Genomic DNA, 21,686 nt, shown 5'->3' on the forward strand with positions numbered 1-21,686 from the left:
TCTGGGGGTGGGGGGGTGCATCAGAGGGTGCCCCAGCACCAGGACATGGCTCCAACACCTGGAAGGTGCCAGCACCCCCAGCGCCCTCAGAACCTGACTCCATCCCAGCCACACCATGACCAGAACAGCCAGGAACCTCCTTCCCTCCACACAGACCCTCCTCCCTGCTGGGCACAGGAACAGCCCTGCTGGGGCCACAGATGGAGCTCGGGGCAGTGGGGCAGGCGGGATCACGGTGAACCCTGGCAGGAACCAGCCTCCTCCCCACACCGCCCCCTCGGGCGAGGGATGGAGCCAAAGCCGTGGGTACAAAACCCGGTGTCGCATCTTTATTGGGGGGCAGTGGGGGACCGGGGGCTGGCGTGGGGGACCGGGACGGGCTGTGTGGGGTGGGGACGTGTGACAGTGGGGCAGTGAGGGCTGGGGAGTGCTGATAAATAAGGGGGTGGGTCGTGGGGAGGGTCCCGGCGGGGAGTGGGGACCCCCCGGCCCGGCTGTGCCCCCGCCGGCGGTCTGGCAGCTCTAGAGCTCGTCGGTGTCGTAGAGCAGCGCCGCGCTGAACACCGTGAGGGGCTCGTCGGGGGCGTGGGCCAAGCGACCCGACACCAGGTCCACGCACAGGGTCTCGCCGGCCGCCAGCGGCAGCAGCAGGCTGAAGATGCCGAGGGCGCCGGGGCTGGGGGCCTGCGCAGCCACCGGCCCCTTCTCCAGCCCCTCGGGCTGGAATCCGGCCGAGTCCAGGCGGGCGATGCCGTGGCCGGAGCGGGACAGAACAGCCTCCAGCCCCTCGCCCCGGTGCCCCGTCAGCACCGCGCTCACCAGGTACCGCCCAGGCACAGGCGCTGTGAACGTGCCTGCGGCAGGAAGAGGGGATCGGGGACCCCCAGGGACCCTCAGTGCCCACTCTGCACCCCTGGATTTCCTCAGCACCCATGGCCAGGGGCGCACCCTGGGACAGGCACAGCACCCCCCAAGAGCCCCGACCCACCGTCACACCTGCCACCTCACTCACCATGCCTGTGCAGCTCCCACCCACTCCAGAGGCTCCATGGTAATCCCCATCACCCCAAACCACCCCACAGCCTCCACTGCACCCCCACCGCCCCCCGTGCCCCCGCCCAGCCAGGCCTCAGGCTCTCACCTGTCTCGGGATCGTAGGCACCGCCGTCGTTGAGCAGCACCTGGTCGAAGAGGACGGTGCCCGGCTCCGTGCGCTGGGTGCTCAGGGCGGCCGAGAAGGCAATGCGGGGCACCGAGCCCGGCTCCCCGACCTCGCCTGGGCACCGTGTCAGGACAGGGCACCCCTGTGCCCCCTGCCCCCAGCAGCCCTGCCTCCCTGGTACCCTCCATCCCCTCCTGGCACACTCTGTCCCCCAGCCCAGCACCCCCTGAGCTCCCTTCATTCTGTTCATGCAAACTCTGGACAATGTACCCCTCCATGCTCCCAGCCCCTCTGCTCCCCAGCTGGCCAGTGTCCTATGCCCTCCTATGCCAAACCCGACACACTTCACTCCATTGCAGCCCTCCAGTCTACAGCCCCACAAGCTCCCCACATGCCCCCCAACCCCACGTGTGCCCCTGCACCCTAAGCCCCTCAGCTCCAGCCCTACCTCTCTCTCCAGGCAGCCCTGTGGGAAAGATGAGGAGTGGCTGCAGGGCCAGCTTGGAGCAGGACCCTTCAGGCACAGGGGCCAGCCATGCCAGCGCTGCCTCACTGCTGGATCAGGGCACACAGAGGGGGCTGATCCTTACCAGGGGGGCCCATGGGACCCTGTTCTCCATCCTTGCCAGGAGGCCCAGAGGGGCCGCGAGGGCCTGTCTCGCCCATGGGGCCAGCAGGTCCAGGGGGTCCAGGAGGGCCTGGAGAGAGGAAGGGGTTAGAGGGTTAGAGCCACCCTGGCCCCACAGCCCTGTCCCTCACCCTAAGGTCCCATGGCTGGTGGCCCCATGTGTGATTGTCCCCATGCTCCCATGATTGGTGTCCCCCAGTCCCCACACACTTCCCCACAGCCTGGATCCTCAAGTGGCCTTGTGTCCCCACACCCCCGCACACCCTGGCCATGCCCTTGTGTCCCCACACCCCACTATCACAATCCCCAGTGATTCCATGTCCCCATATCCCTGTGTCCACCCCCCTTCACCCCCATTTCCCCAGCCCTGTGCCTCCATGATGCCCCATGTCCTCCTCCACAGCCCCAGGATTCCCTGTCCGCCCACAGCCCACATGCTCCCACTCCTACAGCCCCTCGTCCCCATGATGTGCCGTGTCCCCACTGCCCCGTGTCGCCCACCATGTCCTCCCCTGTCCCCACAGTATCACACCCGCTGTGTGTGCCCGTGCCACGCACCGTGGCGTTCCAGCTGAGCCAGGCGGTTCAGCTCCCCACGCAGGTGGCCCAGGCTGGCGTTGAGGGCGCCGAGCCGGGGCGGCAGCTCCAGCGCCTTGTCCAGCAGCGCGGCGTGGCCGCGGGCCGTGGCGTTCAGGTCCCGCACGGCCCCCCACAGCCCCGCCACGTGCCGGCCCAGCCCCTCGCGGACGCCCCGCAGCCCCTCGGCCACCGCCTCCAGCTGCTCGCAGACGCCCTCCAGCTTGGCCAGGCGCGGCTCCAGCCCCGCGGGGCAGCCCCCGGCCCTCGCCAGCTCCCGCGCCAGCGCCTCCAGCCGCTCCTCGCTCTCGGCCTGTCGCGCAGCCGCCGCCGCCGCCGCCTCGTCCAGCTCGGCCACCACGCGGTCGGTGACGGAGCCCAGCTGGCGCTGCCGGGCGTCCTGCTGGTCCAGCGCGTCCTGCAGCCCCTCCACCGTGGCGTTGAGGCCACTCAGGGCCCTCAGTGCCCCTGCCAGCTCCCTTCGCAGCTCCCGCAGCTCTGAGGGCGACGTGCCGCCGAAGATGCCAAACCCCTCCAGCGGCACCTCCAGCTCCTCTGTCTCCCTGGGGCCGGGCTGGAGCTGCTCTGGCTCCCGGGGGCGCAGCGGGGCACAGGGCCGGGTGCAGGGGTCAACGTTCAGCATCTCCAGCGCCGCCTCCAGCCGCCCCGTCCGGTTGCGGAGCTCCTCCAGCTCCTCGACCAGCGTCTCCCCCTGTGTCCCCAGCAGCCCCTCCAGGGTCCCGACCAGCCCGTCCCCACGGAGCCCCTCGGTGTCCTGCGGCTGCCGGAGGCGGGGGCCGAGCGTCCCGTCGTACCTGTCCTGCCCCGGGCAGGGGTGGCCGCAGCGGGCCAGCAGCCCCTCGAGCTCGTCCAGGCGGGCGCCGCGCTGTGCCCCGCTGGCCGCCAGCCCCTCCACCGCCCGGCTGAGGTTGGCCAGGCGCCCCGGCAGCCCCCCCGGCCGCCCCTCGGGCTCGGAGGGCCACGGGCCGGCGCGCGAGGCGTTCAGCCGCCCCTCCAGCTCCGCCAGCCGCCGCGCCAGCACCGGTCCCTGCCCCTGCCCCTGTCCCGGCCCCGCCGCCGGCAGCGGCAGCCCCTCCAGCCGCCGCTCCAGCTCCGCCAGGCGCTGGAGCACGTCCGGGGGCGGTGGGGCAGGGGGAACAGGGGCCAGGCGGCTGCTCAGGCTGCTGATGTGCCGCTGCACTGACTCCACTGCATCCCGGTTGCGCTTGTCCACCGAGCCCACCAGCTTCTCCAGCGCCCGCATTCGCTCCCGGTCCTCGGCCGCCTGCCGCCGCAGCCCGTCGGTACCGACCGTGCACGCCGCGCACAGGTCCTGCAGCCGCCGCTCCAGCTCGCGCAGTGACGCCGTCGCAGGGCCACTCGGCGCCCCCGGGCCGTCCCGGCCGCCCTCGGTGCGGCGCAGGCGGGTCTCCAGCTCCTCCAGCCGCTTCTGGACGTGGCTCAGCGCCTCCCGCACCTCGGCGGGGGCGGCCGCGTCGGCCGGCTGCTCGCCCCCGGGGTGCCCCTCCGCCACCCGGGGCGGCGGCTCCTGCCCGGCCCGCAGCTCCTCCACCTGCTCGCTCAGCCGCCGCACCTGCTCCTCCAGCAGCCGTACCTTCTCCGTGTCCCCGCCGCCTGCCACGCACCGCCAGGGTCACTGTAAGGGTCCCGCATCCCCCCGCCATCGCGTCCCCAGCCGCTGTTTCCCTTCACCACCGCGTCCCTCTGCCCCAGCACTACCTTCACCCCCCAGGCCGCTGAGGGGGTTGCCGAAGCCAGAGAGCGTGGGGCGGCCAGGCCGGGGCGGGGGACGGCCGGTGGGCTGGGGGGATGCCGGGGCGGGCCCCTCGCTGCAGTCTGGGCCTGAGTACCCCTGGCAGCAGCGCCAGGCCAGCTCTGACACCGTCCGCTGGGCCACCTTGTAGCGGGGCCTCAGGAAGCTGCGGTACCTGTGGGCGGAGAGAACGGGACGCTTGGGGATCCCGGGAAGGATGTGTGGCTGCCCCAGGGAGCCAAACCCAGCACAGGTTATGGCTTGACCCAGCGGGTTGACACCCGAGCCGGTGTCTTGCTCAACCCTGGGGGCCAGGGAGATTGTCCCTGCCCCCGTCTGACTCTGTCACCCTAAACCAACATCACCCCCACAATGGTATCACCCCATTACTGGCCTGGAGAGCTGCGGGGTGTCCCAGGGTCCCGGCTGCACGTGGCCACGGGGACGGTGGCCGGTCACCCCCCCGGCACCACTGGAGGCCACCGGCTCTTGCGCAAAAGTAAACACGACCCCGAGGCGGGTAAACACTCGTGGCGGCAGCACAGCCGCGGGAAGCCCTGGCCCTGTGCTGGCCCCTCAGGGCCCGCGCCCCCCCCCGGAGACCCCCAGCTCGCCAGTCCCATCCTGGCCCCACTCACGCCAGGACGCGGGGGCACTGGAGCTGCCCCCAGGGACAGGGCTGATAGTCCGGCTTGATGAAGCTCTCGACGCCATCCTCCACCACACAGCTCACACTGCGCGTCACCACGTAGGCACACCAGTTCCTGCCGAAGGGAAGGGGTCAGAGCGCCCACCTGGAACGTGCTGGCACCAGGCATTGTCCAGGATAGACCTGGCATGGTCCCAGCACACATCAGGCACCATCCTGGCACAGAGCAGACATCAGTATTGCCCCAGCATGGACCTGGCATCATCCCAGCACACACTGATCATTGTCCCGGCACACACCAGGCACAGTCCCAGCATGGACCCAGCATCATCCCCAGCACACACCAGGCATTGCCCTGGCACAGACCCAGCATCACCCCTTGGTCCAGGTATCCCCTGACACACATGAGCCCCCCGAGTACACACTGGATTCCCCAGCAAAGCCTGGTTCTCCAGGGCACAGACTGGCTGACTCCCTGGCACACCCTGACCCCCTGGCACAACCCGGTCCCCTGAGCACACTCCGGATCCCCCGGCACGCTCCTGTGCTTGCCCAACCAGCCCCACCGGTAGCACCGTCACGGCCCAGCGCAGCGGGTTAATGGGATGGATCCTGCCCTGCGGCAGCCCCTCATCCCTGCCCAGCAACTCCACAGGAGCGGCTGCAGCCACTGGCCCCTGGGAACCCTGCGGAAATGGTGGTTCTGTCAGGAGGGGGGTGCTGATGCCCCATCACATCATGCTGTGGCTCCTGCACTGCCTGGCGCGGGCACGGATGCCCCACATTCTGTCCCATCTCTGCCCTCGTGTGCCTTGTTCCGTCTGTGATGGTGGGGCAGGAGCATGGGGGGCAGCCACACACTGGGACTCCAACCCAGCCACAGACTGTGGGGATCCCCGCCTAAGGTGCAGGACCCCAGCACAAGGTGTGGGACCCCAGCCTGGGCACACAGGCTGCAGGGACTCCAGCCCCATCCTGGGGTACCCCAGCTCAATCCCAGAGGCTGTCAGGACCCCAGCCCAAAGTGTGGGACCCCAGCCCCACGGTGTGGGGCTCCAGGCTGTCCCCGTCGCAACCTTATATGGTCCGACCCTGAGGCCCAGTGCGGCTCCCCCAGCCCCACTTAAGCAGCTCCCAAGCAGCCCCCCAGGGAGCGTCCCCCAGCCTTGGGACCCCGCCGCGGGGCCCCGGTGCGGCGACCGGTTCCCGTCAGCCCGGCTGGTTCCCCTCAGGCCCCGGCTGGATTCCAGCTCCTCCCCGGGGGCCGCCGGGAATTCCTGCGCCGACCGACGGCTCCCCCTCTCCTCCCCCCTTCCTTTCCCAGCCCCGCACCCGCGGGGCCCTGGGACCCTTAGGCTGCCCTGGGGTCCCACCGCCCCACACCGGGGCTGTCCCCATCCCAGGGGTGGGATAGAACAGGAGCCCCCCCTGAAAGGGCAGGACGTGGGGACATCCGCGTACCCCCGAGCCACGGGGATGGCGTGCTATAGCCCCCGACCCGGGGAGAGCCCCGCTGAGCCCCCAGCGCCGCAGGTAAAGACTCAGTGTGTGTCCCTGCCCCACCGCGGAGCTGGGGGTGCCCGACCCACGGCCCCCCTTCCCAGGCAGGAGCCGTGGCCTCTCCCGCCGGGGCCGCCGTGGGCGGCTCTGCGGCCGCGCTGCTACGGCCCTGATGTGGCCGCGGTGTGTGACCCCAACCCAGCGAGGGTCCGCCCCCAGCCCTGCGCCCACCCAGCGCCCCGACCCACAGGCGCAGGCTGCCCTACGACGCCGCACTGCCCACGGCACGGATGGGACGGGGAAAGGGTTGAGATGGAGACGGGGCGGGGGTGGGTCCGGGCTCCTCTCCCCCTTCCCGGCAGCGCTGCCCCACGCGTGGATGCTGAGGCGGGACCAACCCGGGATCCCCGCACCGCGACACCGGCCCCCGCCCTTCACGTGCGCCCACTGCCCACCGGCCGCGGGGCTGGGGTGATCCCCCGCCTCAGGGGAGCCCCCAGCGCTGCCCCGGCCCGCGGCGGGACCCGCCGCCACCCGGGCTGGACGTGGCACGTGCCGGTGCCCGCCCGGTGCCGGGGTCCCCGTGCCGTCGGGGTGGGGCTATACCCGGTGCCCCCGCCGCCACCCGTGTCACCCCGGTGCGTCTCGGTGCTCTCGGCTCCTACCTGTGCCGGCCGGCGGCCCGGGCACCGCTGTGGGCCGCGGCCGCACCGGGGGCGAGCGGCGCGGCCCCGCCGGTGTAGAGGCTGTACCGGGGGGGGAAGTTGGCGGCCAGGGCCTGTGCGGCCAGGAGGCACGGCCAGAGCCAGGGGGCCATGCTGGCTCGGGCGGCTCCGCTCGGCTCGGCTCGGCTCGCTCAGCCCGGTCCGGCGCGGCTCAGGAGCGCATGGGGTGTCCCGTCGCGGCTCCGCGGCTCTGGGCGGCTCGGCACGGCTGGGCTCGGCTCTGCCCTCCCCCCGGCCGCCCCTCGGCCAGCCCCTCGCCTCCAGGGCCGCCCCGCCGCCGCTGCCCGCCGGCGAGGTCCCCGGGGCCCCCCGCTTCCTGCCCACCGCCGCCCCCGCCCCGGCCGCGCCGGGCACCGCGGCCCCCGCCGGCCCCGCCGCCGCCACATCTGCTCCTCGTTAGGCCGGGCCGGGGCAGCCAGAGGGGCCGGGCGGGGGGCCAGGGCGCGGGCGGCCAGCGGGACGGCCGAGCTACCGCTGCGGCCCCGCCACCGCCGCTGGCACCGGCACCGGCACCACCTCGCACAGTGCCCCGCGCCTTCCCAGCCACCGCTGCCCGTGTCCCTCGCCCCCGGACTGGGCACAGCCGCGGCACATCCCGGCACCGCATCCAGCACTGCCACGTCCCTGCGTGCCCGTGTCCCCGTGCCAGCTGACACGTCCCGGTGCCGGTGCCGGTGCCGAGCCGGGCGCTGCCCCGCGCCCCCAGCCCCACCCTCACACCGTGCTGAGGACACCGGGGCACTGGAGCAGCCGGCGGTCAGACCGCGGCCACCCCGGGCTGCTGTGGCCACGGCCCCGCGGTGACGCCATGGCTTCTCCGGACCGCGCGATGACGTCACGGCCTCCCGGTGACATCACGCCTTGGCCCCGGCCCCACGGTGATGTCAGGGCGCGGGAACCCCCCGCCCTCGGGGAGCTACGAGCGTGGGTTAAGCACAAACAGCTGCCGGCAGCTGGAGGGGGGCGGGGACGGAGAGGGGGACAGGGGGAAGGGGGGCGCGGGGCTGGGGGACACGGAGCTGAGGGACCCGGAGCTGAGCTTGGCCGGGGCCCAGCCAGGGGCCGTCCCCAGGGGCACATTGTCACCTCCTCTGTGCTCCCAGAGGCCGTGGGGGTGTGTGGGGGTCACGGCTCTGCCGTGTCCCAGGGGCACTCCGGCCAGCGCCGGGGCCCTATGGGCGGGGGGACCCCGCTCTGCCCCAGCACAGCCGGGGGGCTCTGGGAGGGGATCGGGGTGGGGGCAGCACCCCGGGGGCACTCACTGCTGGGTGCGGGTACCGGTACTGCACCCCCCCCCAGTGCGTCCCAGCACAACCCTGCAGATAGCCCAGTGTGCCTCACTCCATCCCAGTGTACCCCAGTGCAGCCCGTCCCGCCCCAGGCCCGCGGCCCTGCCCGCTGTCATCGGCCGTAATGAGCTGTCATTAGTGTCATCAGCGCTAATTACCCGCGGCTGCCCCGGGGCTCCCCCGCCCCGCCCCGCCCCATGACCACGCCCCCGCTGTGACCACGCCCCCACCCAGCGGCCCCGCCCCCCGCCTCGCGCCGCGCCTTGTATGGAGACGGAGCCGGCAGGGCCGCCAGGGGGCGGGGGGCGGGGCCAGGGCAGGCCACGCCCCGCTCACAGTGACGTCACAGCGGGGCTCGGCAGTGTGATGCCACCACAGCCCCGAGCGTGACGTCACTACCAGGGCCCGGCCCCTCCCGCCGTTCCTCGCGGCCGGAAGTGGCGCGCGGCGCAGGGAGACGTGTCGGAGCGGCGGGGCCGGAGCGTGAGCACGGGGGGCACCGGGCCCGGGGGGGGGACACGGGGCCGGGGGGGTCACCGGGCCGTGGGGGGGCACGGGGGGCACCGGGCCGGGGGGGGCACGGGGGTCACCGGGCCGGGCGGGGGTCACGGGGGTCACCGGGCCGGGGGCGGGGCACGGGGGGCACCGGGCCGGGGGCGGGGCACGGGGCCGGGGGGGTCACCGGGCCGGGGGGGGACACGGGGCCGGGGGGGTCACGGGGCCGGGGGAGGGCACGGGGCCGGGGGAGGGCACGGGGCCGGGGGGGGTCGCGGGGCCGGGGGGGTCACGGGGCCGGGGGGGTCACGGGGCCGGGGGGGTCACGGGGCCGGGGGGGGTCGCGGGGCCGGGAGGGTCACGGTGCCGGGAGGGTCGCGGGGCCGGGAGGGTCACGGGGCCGGGGGGGTCGCGGGGCCCGGGGGGGTCACGGGGCCGGGAGGGTCACCGGGCCGGGGGGGGTTACGGGGCCGGGGGCCGCTGGGGAGGAGGGGGGACCCGCCCCGGGGGGCTCGCGGCCGTCAGCGGATGGGGGCCCCGCGGGCCGTGCGCGGTGCCAGCCTGTGTCCCCCCCGCAGGATGATTACGGACGTGCAGCTCGCCATCTTCGCCAACATGCTGGGCGTCTCGCTCTTCCTCCTCGTCGTGCTCTACCACTACGTGGCCGTGAACAACCCCAAGAAACAGGAGTGAAGGGACCCCCGCGAGCCCCGGCACCGCTCCCCGCCCTCCGCCCCTCCCTCCGCCCCGCGGGGCCGCACGCGATGCCCCGCAGCGCTGGGCGCGGGGCCCCCCCCGAGAGGCGCCAGGCCGAGCTTATTCCAAACCAGTTTTAAAGGAAACACGATGATACAAGAAGAAACAGTGTGACGTCATAAAATCCTGCGGGCCCCTCCGCCAGGCCCACGGAGGGTGCGGGGAGCCCCCGGCTCAACGCAGGAGCAGCGGAGCTGCCGGCGGGAGCGGGGCCAGGGGCGGCCGGTGCGCGGGGGCCGCGGTGGGGCACGGCGGGCCGGGCGGGGCCGGGGGGCCCGCAGCCCCCTCCCCGGCGCCGCAGCCCTTGCCCAGGTGGTGCCAGCAGGAGGCCGAACAGGGCTGGGGGCCCCCCGCCCGCGCCGCAGCCCCCCGGAGCCGCGGGGCCGTACCCGGGGGCGCGGGCCCCGGCACAGGAAGGGTCCCTCGGCGCTCAGCACAGCCCCGGGGGGCACGGGGGCCTCCGGGCAGAGCCCTGTGGGACAGGGACTGGTGTCAGCGGGGCACACGGGGCTCCTCCCTCGGTGCTCCCCTGTGCACTGGTGCTGGCACAGCCTCGTGCCTGGGGCTGGCAGGTCCCAGCCCGCTGCCTGGCAGGGGCTTTGCTCGGGGCTCCCACCACCCCGATGCGGGCACAGGCTCCAGGGTGACCCCACTGCAGCACCTACCTGGGGCACTCTGGGGCTCTCCGGGTGCTCAGCTTCATCGGGATCACCTGTGGGATGGGGAGAGGGGATGAAGAAGGTTGGTGCCACCAGGGGGCTTTGTCCCCAGAGTTACAGGAGCTCCCCGGGGCTGTGGGGGTCACACAGAGCTGGGCCTCTGTGCCTGGGGTGTCCACATGACTTTGGGAAAGGTATGTGGGGCAGAAATGCCTGGCACAGCCCCACAGGTGGGGGAGCTTCCAGCCCCACAAAGGTCTTCCCAGGCACCCCCAGGCCCAGCTGGCAGATCCATGGGGCAGCCCCCTCCCTGCTGTGCCCCTGGTACCTGCAGCAGTGTTGTGCCCTGGAGCTCTCCCATGCCTCGCTGGGCCTCCCGTGGTCCATGGCCAGTGCTTGGCATTGCTGGGGTGCCCCCGGGCAGGGTCCCTGTGTGATAGAGGAGACAGAGCTCAGTCTGTGCTGCTGGGGGCATGGTGTGTGCATGGTGATGGCACAGAGCCATCGCAGGGCACACTGGCACAGTCTGGTGACAACGTTGCCCACAGTGGCCACACACCGAGTGCCCCTCCTTGCCAGGCTGACACTGAGGGGCTGCCCTGGCAGCAGCCAGTGCTGGTGGGAGGATGCACCAGGCACCAAGTTCAGTCCCAGCTCACACTCCAGGCCCTGCTGTACAACAGGCTCTGTCCCAGCTGGGCCTGCAGGTCCTGCACATCACTGCCCCCAGCTCCAGCCATGTTTCCAGCTTGGTCTCCTGTGGCACTGGTGTGACCATGCTGGCCAGGCCTGGCTGGCAGTGAGGAGCTGGAGGCATAGCCATGCCCTCTGGACCAGGGATGCCCTGATTCATGGGACACCCACTGAGCCAGGGAAGCTGTGGGGAGAAGATCGGGGTGTTGGGGGGCATGGCTTGTGGGTGGCAGCACTGAAGGAACGCCGGACTTGTCTCAGCTCTGCTCCTCGTTTGTGCTCTCCCAGTTAAACCTTTATCCCAGCCCAAGAGTCTCTCTCCTCATCCCACGGGGGAAGCAAGGGGGGGGCAGGGAGGCTTTGCTGCTCACTCAGGTGAAGCCAGGGCTCTGTCCCCTGGAGTTAGACAAGGTGTCCAACAGCCAAGGCAGCCACAGACCCTGCAGCAAATGAGACCCTGCAAGCAGGAGCCTGTGCTGTGCAGGATGTGCCAAAGCCAGTGGTGGCAGCAGGAGGTACCAGCAAGCAAAAGTTGACTTCACGTGGGCCTTGGCACCACCAAAACAGCACAGTTTGGTGACCAACCCCAGCCAGCAAAGGCCAACAGCAGCTGGAGAGGGGGTCACTGGAGGTCTGGCAGAGACTGCCTCACCCTGGCACAAACACTGAGCTCCCTGGGGTGTGGCCAGGCTGGAGCAGGAGCTGGAGAGGAAGGGGAAGGACTGGACAAGACCGGAACAACAGGGTCTTCACTCTGAGCCATCCAGCCCCCACCCCATCACACCTTGGCAGGATCTGAGCATTCCCAGTTCCTTCCCAGCTGCTTGGGGAAGGCAGAAACTGGGATAGCACAGCTGGGGGATGGTACCAGTGCAGGGTCAGAGCATTCCTGGGCCATGATCCCTGCGCAGACACAGCACTGCTTGTCTCCTTGCAGGTGGAGACTGGTGGCACTGTGGCCTGAGGCAGCGGGAGAGCTGCTGGCAGCCGGAGCAGAGGGGCTGGGGGACAGGCAGGGAGCAGGTCAAGCTGATGCCAGGGCAAGGGAGGAAGAGCTGGGTCCTGGTCCCAGTGCCAGGCAGAATGAGGGCACAGTGTCCCAAGGGGCACTCGCTCTGCCTGTGCTAGAGGAGGCCATGCCAGTGGGGCTCGTGGGCTGGGGATGCAGGACACCCACCCAATCCATGCCATCAAGCTCTGCCACTCCACCCAACAGTCTCTTCCTGCTTGTGCCCCTGACTGTCCCCATTCCCTGCAGCTGGGAAAGAGGCTGGGAGTCACTCTGGGTGGGCCTGGCCCAAGGAACAGACAGAACAACGTGCCCATGAGAACATCAGCCTTTTATTTCCTCCCACCACGTTCTCATGGCAGACGACACAGTCACGACAGAGGGCTGGGCAGCAAACCCCGAGGACAACACGACGGACACGGCAGAACACGGAGCTCGACACAAACACAGCTCCAGGCATACCCAGTCACACAGGCAGCCTCGGCCCCGGCTTGCACCCCCAGCTCTGGGCACTGGGGGGCAGAGGGTATGAGCAGGGCCCCTCGGGGCTGCCCCTGCTGGTAGGCTGACACACCAGTCACCAGTCGGCACTGCCTGCCCCCCAGGGCCCTGAGCCCCTGCCCCACAGTGGGGACTTTGGTGTAGGGGCACAGCCAGTGGCTTGCCTGGTTTTAGAACTCCACTGCAGTACATGAGCTCCCACCCAAGGGGACTCACCATGTGTTGGGAGCCCCCAGTGCCCCATGCCAGCCCACCTCAGAACAGCCACAGCCACCACTCACTGCTGCCCGGCCAGTGTCTGGGAAGCGGAAAGGCACTTTGGTGTGTCCCTGCTGGCCTTGGGATTGCTTTGGGAGCAGCGGGAAGTTGAGCAGAGGTTTTCTGTGCTAGCTGCTCCAGAAGCCCCTCAGGCCCCACACTTAAGGGGGTATCTTCCCACTGCCCCAGTGACCAGAATCTCCCTCATCCCAGTAGAGCAGCAGCAGCAGCTCCTGCCTGCCTGGGGCTGTGGGGTGGGCTGGAGGGGCCACAGGTCTGGCCATACAGTGTCAGCCATGCCTCTGCTCAGGCCTGTCCTGTAGGGGTGAGTCCCCTCACACTCACAGTTCCACACAAACACACACACATTCTGAGCCCGGCCCGCACAGGTGCTGAGCTCTCAGGGCCGTGGCCCTGCCCAGCAGCTCGACAGGCGCCGGAGCAGGCGCGCCACAGGTCCCCAGCCCGGCTTACCTCTGCCCGGGGCCGGGGCACCGCCGCCGCTCGGGGGGCTCGGGGAGGCCGCAGCCGGGGGCCGGGGGCTGCCGAAGGTGAAGCTGGGGGAGGCCCGGATCCGCGGGGAGTCCTGCTGGCTGCCCCCGCTCCCGCTGGTGCCATTGCTGAAGCTCCTGGCACGGGCCAGGGTGTTGTCAGAGGCCGAGCTGGGCAGCCCACTGCAAGGGTGAGAGATGGGGTTGAGCCCAGCACAGCAAGGGGGTCCCCTCTGCGTCCCCCACTCACCATCACGGCCCAGCCCCAAGCACAGCATCGTCTCTGGTGGAGCCCTGGACTTTACCCTGGGGGCTGGTGAGCAGCAGCCCCCGTGCCCCACACCGTATGTTGCTCTCCCAGCAGTACAAGTCACAGGATTCCAACTCCCTCATCCCCAGTCCCAAATCACAATATTGTTGATGCTCAAAAAGCCCTCAGAAACCATCGAGTCCAACTGTTCCCCCAGCATTGCCAAGGCCATCACTAAGCCACCTCCCCAAGTGCCACATCCACAGGGCTTTTAAATTCCTCTAGGGATGGGGACTCCACCCCTGACCTGAGCAGCCTGTGCTGAACTGTGTGGGCTGGACAGCCCTTGCCATGAAGAAAATATTCCCAGTATCCAACCTAAACCTTCCCGGGCACAACTTGAGGCTGTTTCCTCTTGTCCTGCCACTTGTTTCTTGGGAGAAGAGTCCAATCACCCCATCCCCGGCTCCCCTCTCGTGTCTGGGAGTTGCACAGAGTGAGAAAGTTCCCATTGAGCCTCCTTTTCTCCAGGCTGAGGCTCCCAAATCCCTCAGCTGTTCCCATCCCAGTCAGGTGCCAGAGGGATGCAGGAAAGACACTTTCCAGGTTACTGGGGCAGGTGCATCCCAAGCAGTGTCACCCCCTGCCCCTCTTCCCCACCGACAGCTTGGAGCAGAGGGACTGACACCTGCAGCTCTCAGCTCTGAAGGGCCAAGGCCCTGGCAGCAGCAGGTGACCCTGGCAGGTGACTCACTTGGGGACATTTATCATCTCTAAGTGCTGTTATCCTGCAGCTCCCGCGCTCGCCCCAGCCAGCCCTTACGTGGAGCTCCTGGGGGGGGTCCCGGCCCCTTCTCTCCTCCGAGGGGCCCCGCCGGCGCCGCGCAGCGCCCGCACGTGCTTCAGCATCCAGGCACGCAGGTTGCCCAGGCAGGTGTGCTCCGAGAGCACGATCCGTGGCCACGGGTTACACTCGGCCATGTCCAGCGCCGCCACCGCCACTGCCCGGCCCACCTGCCCAGCACAGGACAGGTGAGGGGGGCACAGGGGGCAGACACGGGGAGAGGAGAGCATGGAGACAGGGGCCCTATTGAGGGGGTTTTGGGGAGGGGGAGGGCACAGGGAAGGGAGGCCGCTGGGGAGAGGGAGCGGCGGGGGAGTACTGGGAAGGCAGAGTAGATACCCAGAGCACAGGGCAGAAAAGCGAGTGGAGAAAAGCAACTCCATCCCCGAGTCCCAGCCCAGCCCCCAGATCTCATCCCCCACTCGGCTCTGCTGGGCCCCCTGTACCTGCTCGAAGAGCTCCACGGTGTAGCGGGAGGGGAAGGCGGGCGGTGGCGGGGGGCTGGCTCGGCCGTTGTCGTGGCAGGCCCCTGGGATGCTGTTCACTGAGCGCCCTGTGTTGTAGTTGCATTCCAGGGTGTAGCTGTGGGGTATGAAGGAGCCCCTGTTATCCCACAGACCCATAGCAGGGCTGGGGTTCCCCTGCATGTCCCCCCCAGGAGAGCCACTTGAGTGGAGTTGGGACATAGGAAAGGAGGTCCTGCTGTGCCAGGAAAGCAGCAGGTTGTGAGGAGTGTCATCTGATGGCAGGAATGGCCCCTCCCCTACACGGGGATGTACAGACTTAGCAGAGATCAGAGTGATGAGACCTCAGGATGGAGCTTGTGGGGCCCTGAGGGTGGCACCAAATGCTGAGGCACCTGTGAAGGGACCTCTCAGTCATCTCTGGAAGGTGATGAGGAATGGGGAGCCCACGATGGGTGGAAAAGGGAAGTATCTGACATCTACACTGACAATCCAAGCAGTGGGTGGCTGCAGAGACAGCTGTGGGGCCAGTTCAGCAGAAAATCCAAGTGGCTTCATCCCTTTTTGCCTGAGGCACCATGAGGGCACTCCCAGCACCCTTTGGAATCTTGCTGTTGGATCAACCCCAGGCTGCTCCGGGCCGGCCCAGAGCAGAGTACCCAGTGACCTGAGTGCAACCCACCGTGTCTGTGTTCCTGTGGGGACAGATTGGTGCATCCCTGACCCACTGGAGCTGGGCTGAGTGCATGGCAAACACGGAAAGAAACCTCCCTTCTGTGGGTCTGGCTGCCTCAGCCAGTGGTGTGTTGCCAGCACATAGATGGGCCAGGAATATCCCATCCCACACGGGAGAGGGATGGATCACAGATATCCCTGACTCCTGGGATCACAGATGGGCTGAGGCTGGAATCGCACACAGCCATGGGGATTCTGCGCCCACGGCAACTCAGCTTAATTACAGCTCAATACAGACATAAACATTGGGAAAGAGGAGAATTCCCTCTGGAAAGCTGTCCAAGAGTGGGGAGGAGAAACCAGAGCAGCTGCAGGAAGAATGGGGAGGGAGAGGAGGAGAAGAGCCTGGCTGAGCCTGTGTCTCAGGAACACGACAGCACCTGGCATGGCCGGGTCTGACCACTGCTGACCTACCCTGGAGCTGTGCAGGACAAGCATGGCTGTCCCACGGAACTGGCGCCCCCTTCCCTGATATTTGTCTATATTCCCCTATATTCTGCACCCAGCAAAGCACTCGGTGCCAGGCTGGATGGGCCCCCTGGTGCTGCCCTACCTGTGGATGATTCCCAGGGCCTTGTAGACAGCCACACGCCCGCTGCCCTCCTTGGACTGCCCGTCCCGCTTGTCCCGGGCATACATGTTCTTCTCTGAGAAGTTACAGCCCATGAAGTCGAAGTGAGGCGAGTTCAGGGAGATGAGTTTGGGGAACAGCATGTTTTCCACCTGCAGAGTGTAGAGACCAGCAGGGGTGACCAGAGGCCCTTGGCTGCCGGTCCTGCTCCAGTGGGACCCGTGCCCAGTGTGGGGATTCATCAAGGTTGGCTGGGCCTGCTCTGCCCAGCTCCAGCTGTGCCCAGGGGACGCTGTCCAGCCCTGCCCACCTCCCACTGGGCTCTCCTGACAGCTGGCTGGGAGGAGAGGAAAGGAGCCCAGCGACACTGCTCTTCCCCACCGTCATTTCTCAGCAGAAAGAGAGCTCTGCTGCCAGCTCATGCCAGCTGCTGGGGGAAATCTGAGACCTCCTGGGGGAGGAGAACGAGGAAGGAAGGGAAGGAAAAGAAGGAAAGGAGGAAGAAGGGAAAGACGAGAGGAGAGAGAAAGAGAGAAGGAAAAAGAAGGAAAGGCAGGAAAAGGAAGGGGAAGGAAGGAGCTGTGATAGGGATCCCCGTACCCCTCTCCCAGGAGTGGGAGGGAGTGCTAGGGCCCGTTGGGAGGGGGCAGAGCAGCAGGAGGGTTCTGGCAGTCCCAGACCCTGGCCGTGGCCTCACCTGGTCGTTCTCATCGCTGAAGCTGTTGCCGTACATGAAGCAGCCGCGCTTGGACGCGTGGCCGTGCAGGTCCACGTAGTATGCCAGGCCACTGTCCTGGGGGGCGATGGGCTCAGGGGCTTCAGGCAGGGGGGCTTTGGAAGGCCTCTGTGCCCCCTCCTCACAGTGCTCGTTCGTGTGGCTTGAGGGCAGGATCCAGGTGGCCTGGTCTGTGCTGTCCGACAGCCAGGTGTCCTGATCCAGGCCAGAGGTGGTGCGGGCACGCCAGGAGCTGGGCGAGTTCCGCAGGTTGTTGGCTTTGTCCAGCTCTGACAGCGCAGCCTCCCCATCTGGGACAGGAGGGTTGGGACATTTTGTGCTCAGCGAGCTGGTGCCGAGTGGGGAGACAAATGTCCTCCAGTCCGGAGATCCCGGCAGGACGCGGCTGTGGATGTGGTGGTAGAGCAGGACAGCTTTGGCCCCGTACACTGCGGGGTGTAGCTCAGCATCAGGGTGCAGGTACTGCCGGTTCAGGTTCACGCCACGGGAGTCGGTTCTGCAGAGAGGGCAGAGATGTGAGGCCTTTCCAGGGTGCCCCAGCAGAGCTGAGCTCACCTCAGAATACCAACACTCCAGGATCTGTCCTGGAGTACAACAGCCAAACCACCCTCTCGCAGCCAGAGGTTGCCCCAGAGCACCAAGAACTGTGACAATGCAGAGCCCTGCATGATCTGCCCTAGAGAAGGGAGCTAGGGAAGTGTCTGGAGCACAAGGATCAGCTTAGGGAGCTGGGGAGGTCTCAGTTTGGAGAAAAGGAGGCTCACAGGGGACCTGCTTGCTCTCTCCAACTCCCTGACAGGAGGGGGGAGCCAGGTGGAGCTTTGGCTCTGCTCCCAGGCAACAAGGGACAGAACAAGAGGAAACAGCCCCAAGCTGTGCCAGGGGAGAATCAGGTTGGATATTTGGAACAATTTCTTCATGGAAAGGGTAGTCCAGGCCTAACACAGCTGCCCAGGTCAGTGGTGTGATCCCCCCATCCCTGGAGGGATTTAACAGCCATGTGGATGTGGCATCTGGGGACATGGGTTAGTGGTGGCCTTGGCCTTGAGGGAATGGTTGGACTGGATAGTCTCTGAGGGCTTTTCCTACCCAAATGATTCCATGATTCCATGAAACACAAAGCAGGCTCCCAGCCAGCAGAGGCCAGCCCAGCCCTGCACTCACCGGTAGTGGCCCCGCACCACCCCGTCGGGGTTCAGCATGGGGATGAGCTTGAAGACGAACATCCGCCGCAGCATCTGGGCACGGGGATCCTCCTCCCGCAGGATGAAGTCCAGGAAGCCATTGAAGACAAAGCTGGAGGGGGTTTCTCCTGGGTGGACTCTGCTGCTGAGGAAAAACACCTGGGGACAAAGAGAGAGGGGTCAGAGGGGGTCCCTGCCTGTCCTGGGACTCTGCAGTACAGGAGGTTCTCACAGACTCTGCTCCCCAAGCTCTGGCTCTTGGGGCATGACACACTCTGGGTCACAGACATGGGGGTGACAGCAAGGCACTGACACAGGGGCTGCTGCCCCTCCTGCCCCGGCACAGCCCCGGTGCTGGCACAGCCACTCACCCTCTTCCCGGTGAAGCGGCGCGGCCGGGGCGTGCTGGTGTCTGGGAAGAGCTTGTCCAGCCGCGGCTCCCGCTTCTCCTGCATGCCGTGGCACGAGGTGACCGTCAGCAGGTCCACGCGCAGCTTGTCCAGAGAGTGGCAGAGCAGCTCCCGGTGGTAATAGACAGAGTCGAGGGGGCTGTGGGGTGAGGAGGGGCCTCAGCCACGCACAGGAGTGAGGGGGCTCACAGCCAGACAGGGGCACTCTCCACACCCACAGCCCAAGCTCTGCACCTCAAGAGATCAGCCCCACCAGGACCACCAGACCACCCCCACATCCAAGCTGTTCACTGCCTTGGAAACCACCAGGAACAGGAGCAGCCGCTCCTTCAGAGGAAAATCGGGTGACACAGGGCTGGGGGTCACACTGCCCAGCCCCACTGGCTGTGGGAGAGCAGCTCCTGCACAGCCAGACCCAGCAGAGAGGGCTGGATCATCCCCCCAGGGAGACAGCCCAGTTCCGGCAGGAGGGACCAGGCTTTGAGGGATTCATCCCACCCAGGAAACAATCCATCCCAGCAGGAGGGACCAGTCTGTGGAGCAATAAGGAATCCCCTGGGGAGCTCAGGGGGTGCTGCTGCCACTGCTTGTGCACAGCTGGGGCACAGAGGAGCATGGCCAGGCAGCTACCAGGGGGCAGAGAGACCCCCTGCAGGAAGAGCTTCCCGTGTGGGAAAGTCAAGCAGGCACGGGCCAGGAAGAGGGGTGAAGGCCAGGAAGGGGGGACAAGGGCTGGGAAGGGGGTGTAGGGGGCACACCTGCTGGGGGACATGTGCCTGCAGTCCTGGAAGCGGCCGTCCAGCTGTGCCAGCATGGCCTGGCACTCGGTGTAGGAGAAGGGGTAGCAGAAGGCGAAGTAGGTGGTGGCCCCACGGTGCTCCAAGAACCGGTGCACGAAGGACAGCACGAACTGCGTCTCCACCACCTGCCAGGGACACAGAGCAGGGCTGGGCAGAGGGGCAGGGCCACCCTGGCACAGCTCCCGCTCCTCTCTTCTGGCCCCTCAGGCATTGGGGGATGCCCAGGGTGCTTGCCCTTGGCTATTCCCATGGGGATCACTGTCCAGTTGGCTCCTCTCATGTCCTGGCACAGCAGGCTGGTCCCTGTAGAGCCTCTCACCCTGTTCACCCCACCAGCCAAACCACACCTGTTCTGTCCCATGTCAGGGGGTTGGAAGGGATGTCCCACTCTGGGACTCAATGATTCTCTCTGGCCTCTGTTCCATGAAGCAGAAGGTCTGCTGGGGGAATGTCCCAGGAAACCCTCGGGCAGCTCCTACCAGACCAAAGAAACCTGCTGGGAGCCTCATCCCCCGACTGTGCTTCCCAGAACTAACCCTAACCCTAACCCTTCCCAGAACTCCCCCAGCCCTTCTGGCTGTGCCCCTCATCGGCTGCTGCTGCCACAGGGAGCTGTTTTCTGGCCACTTTGACACTGCTTGGGGGGCAGTTCTGTGTTCCCCCACAGCAGCCTGTGCTCAGCCCCAGCTCCTCAGGTCCTCCTCTCCCAAGCACAGGGCTCTGCAAAGGGACTGTTACTGCTTGCCCTGTCCTTCCCCTTCCCTTGGGGGTGCCAGGGACAACCCAACGACTCCCGCACCCCGCACGGTGACAGAGGGTGTCTGTGCCCCCAGAGCCGCCCCCGCCCAGCACGGTGCCCGCTCCTTGCCGTGCTCCCACCTGGAAGCTGGGCCGCTGCCGGATGCGCTCCCAGCGCGGGCGCACGGGCAGGGTGCGCACAAAGGGGGCCATGCCCTGCGCGTACAGCCGGCTCTGCTTGTTCATGTTCAGGATGTGCAGCTTGATCAGCTTCCCCGGGGCTCCCCCGCGCACGCTGAAGTAGAACCAGGACCTGGGGCGGGGGGAGCGGTGCCGGCTCAGCCCCTGCCCGGGGCTGTCGAGCCCGGTGGTTCTCCCTGCTGAGTCCCCGCACCTGCCACCCACCCATCCGGCCCTGCCAGGAGCCTGTCAGACCACGGCGGGGGGAGGCTCAGAGCACCCGTGCCCCGCTGGCTCTCACCAGCCGCTCTCAGCCCCCCAGCCCCACCGCCCTTCGTCCCAGGGGCAACCCCGCCCCGCACCAGCCACTCCCGGGCCCCCGTCAGCCCCTTTCCCGGGGGACGCCTCCCGTACGGAACCAGCCGCTCCTTCCCGGTCCCCAGCCCCGCCTGCCGGTACCTGTTGCTGTTCTCATACTCGGTGTGGGCGCAGTCGGGCCGCGTCCACACGTTGAACTCGTAGTCGGCGGCGGGGAGCGCGTTGGCGCGGGCAGCAGCAGGGCCGCCCCCCGCCTCTGCCGGCCGCACCTGCTCCACGTGTGCCAGGTTTCCCGAGTCGAAGCGGGAGCTGAAGAGGAGCCCCCCGCAGCGGATCTCCATGGCCCAGCGGGGCCGGCACCGGCATCGCCCCGGCGCGGCCCCGGCACGGCCCGTGCGGGCCGCCCGGCAACAGCACCGCGCGCGCCCATTGGCCGCCGCCTCCCAGCAACGCCACCGCCCATTGGCCGGCGCCTCGGCAACGGCCGCGCTGGGGCGCGCACAGCTCTTTGGCCACGCCCCTCGTGGCCACGCCCCCCTCCGTGGCCACACCCACCGGGACATTCACACCTGTCCGTGCTCACCTGAACACGGAGCGCAGGTGCGTGCAGAGACGGGGCACAGACCGGTGTGCACAGACAGGGACACGCGTGTTCACACCCACGCGCGGGTGTGCACGCACGTACAGCACACCTGCGCACACGCACCTGCCCCACACACCTGCACACACACCTGTGCTTACAAGAACACACCTGTGCACATGCACCTGTGCTTACAAGAACACACCTGTGCACACGCACCTGCCCCACACACCTGTGCTTACAAGAACACACCTGTGCACACGCACCTGCCCCACACACCTGTGCACACACACCTGTGCTTACAAGAACACACCTGTGCACACGCACCTGCCCCACACACCTGTGCTTACAAGAACACACCTGTGCACACGCACCTGCCCCACACACCTGTGCACACACACCTGTGCTTACAAGAACACACCTGTGCACACGCACCTGCCCCACACACCTGTGCTTACAATACACCTGCGCACGGGCCAGTGAACCCCCCCACCCCCCCCCTCCCTCCACGGGGGCTCGGAGGGGCTCGAACCCACCGGTCCCTTGTATCGCGACATGGAGAGCCGGGACCCCTCCCCGCCCCGGCGCTGACCACCGTGGGAGGGAAGGGGGGTGGGAAGTGGTGCCTCCTTCCCAAAACCAGGCTCGGAATGGGGGTGCAGGGGCATCTGGACAGCCCCCCTCACCCTGCAGGCATCTTCCACAAGGGAA

At 68.0% G+C, this 21,686-nt stretch overlaps 3 protein-coding genes across 3 annotated transcripts; 1 reads left to right on the forward strand and 2 right to left on the reverse strand.

Annotated features, from left to right (window-relative positions):
* Positions 1–323: 323 nt before the first annotated feature.
* EMILIN1 (elastin microfibril interfacer 1) lies at positions 324–7,643 on the reverse strand. Its single transcript, XM_071547674.1, has 8 exons — positions 6,955–7,643; positions 4,779–4,904; positions 4,107–4,315; positions 2,349–4,001; positions 1,753–1,860; positions 1,611–1,628; positions 1,142–1,276; positions 324–854 (listed from the first exon to the last, which is right to left on the reverse strand). The coding sequence occupies exons 1-8, from the start codon at positions 7,104–7,106 to the stop codon at positions 523–525; spliced, it is 2,733 nt and encodes a 910-aa protein (XP_071403775.1). The 5' UTR covers positions 7,107–7,643; the 3' UTR covers positions 324–522.
* Positions 7,644–8,676: 1,033 nt separating this feature from the next.
* OST4 (oligosaccharyltransferase complex subunit 4, non-catalytic) lies at positions 8,677–9,660 on the forward strand. Its single transcript, XM_071547677.1, has 2 exons — positions 8,677–8,786; positions 9,377–9,660. Exon 2 carries the CDS (start codon positions 9,378–9,380, stop codon positions 9,489–9,491), a length of 114 nt encoding a protein of 37 aa, XP_071403778.1. The 5' UTR covers positions 8,677–8,786; position 9,377; the 3' UTR covers positions 9,492–9,660.
* AGBL5 (AGBL carboxypeptidase 5) lies at positions 9,383–20,811 on the reverse strand. Its single transcript, XM_071547676.1, has 13 exons — positions 20,537–20,811; positions 20,039–20,210; positions 19,118–19,284; positions 18,321–18,498; positions 17,930–18,108; positions 16,727–17,261; positions 16,012–16,181; positions 14,706–14,841; positions 14,239–14,429; positions 13,149–13,348; positions 10,542–10,642; positions 10,220–10,266; positions 9,383–10,026 (listed from the first exon to the last, which is right to left on the reverse strand). The coding sequence occupies exons 1-13, from the start codon at positions 20,734–20,736 to the stop codon at positions 9,729–9,731; spliced, it is 2,574 nt and encodes an 857-aa protein (XP_071403777.1). The 5' UTR covers positions 20,737–20,811; the 3' UTR covers positions 9,383–9,728.
* Between the last annotated feature and the right edge of the window lie 875 nt (positions 20,812–21,686).

The sequence above is a fragment of the Pithys albifrons genome, chromosome 2 (assembly GCF_047495875.1).
Source record: "Pithys albifrons albifrons isolate INPA30051 chromosome 2, PitAlb_v1, whole genome shotgun sequence".
NCBI classification, from domain to species: domain Eukaryota; kingdom Metazoa; phylum Chordata; class Aves; order Passeriformes; family Thamnophilidae; genus Pithys; species Pithys albifrons.

What these genes read in the sequence shown, in the direction of transcription:
- EMILIN1 (XM_071547674.1), bottom strand. Translation starts at nt 7,106, where the DNA reads ATGGCCCCCTGGCTCTGGCCGTGCCTCCTGGCCGCACAGGCCCTGGCC. An exon ending in GGCTCAGCTGGAACGCCACG is followed by an intron (nt 1,861 to 2,348) that starts GTGCGTGGCACG and finishes TCCTCTCTCCAG; the next exon opens with GCCCTCCTGGACCCCCTGGA. An exon ending in TGCCTACGATCCCGAGACAG is followed by an intron (nt 855 to 1,141) that starts GTGAGAGCCTGA and finishes TTCCTGCCGCAG; the next exon opens with GCACGTTCACAGCGCCTGTG.
- OST4 (XM_071547677.1), top strand. Translation starts at nt 9,378, where the DNA reads ATGATTACGGACGTGCAGCTCGCCATCTTCGCCAACATGCTGGGCGTC.
- AGBL5 (XM_071547676.1), bottom strand. Translation starts at nt 20,736, where the DNA reads ATGGAGATCCGCTGCGGGGGGCTCCTCTTCAGCTCCCGCTTCGACTCG. An exon ending in TCAGCGATGAGAACGACCAG is followed by an intron (nt 16,182 to 16,726) that starts GTGAGGCCACGG and finishes TACACTCTGCAG; the next exon opens with GTGGAAAACATGCTGTTCCC. An exon ending in GCCCTGGGAATCATCCACAG is followed by an intron (nt 14,842 to 16,011) that starts GTAGGGCAGCAC and finishes CATACCCCACAG; the next exon opens with CTACACCCTGGAATGCAACT.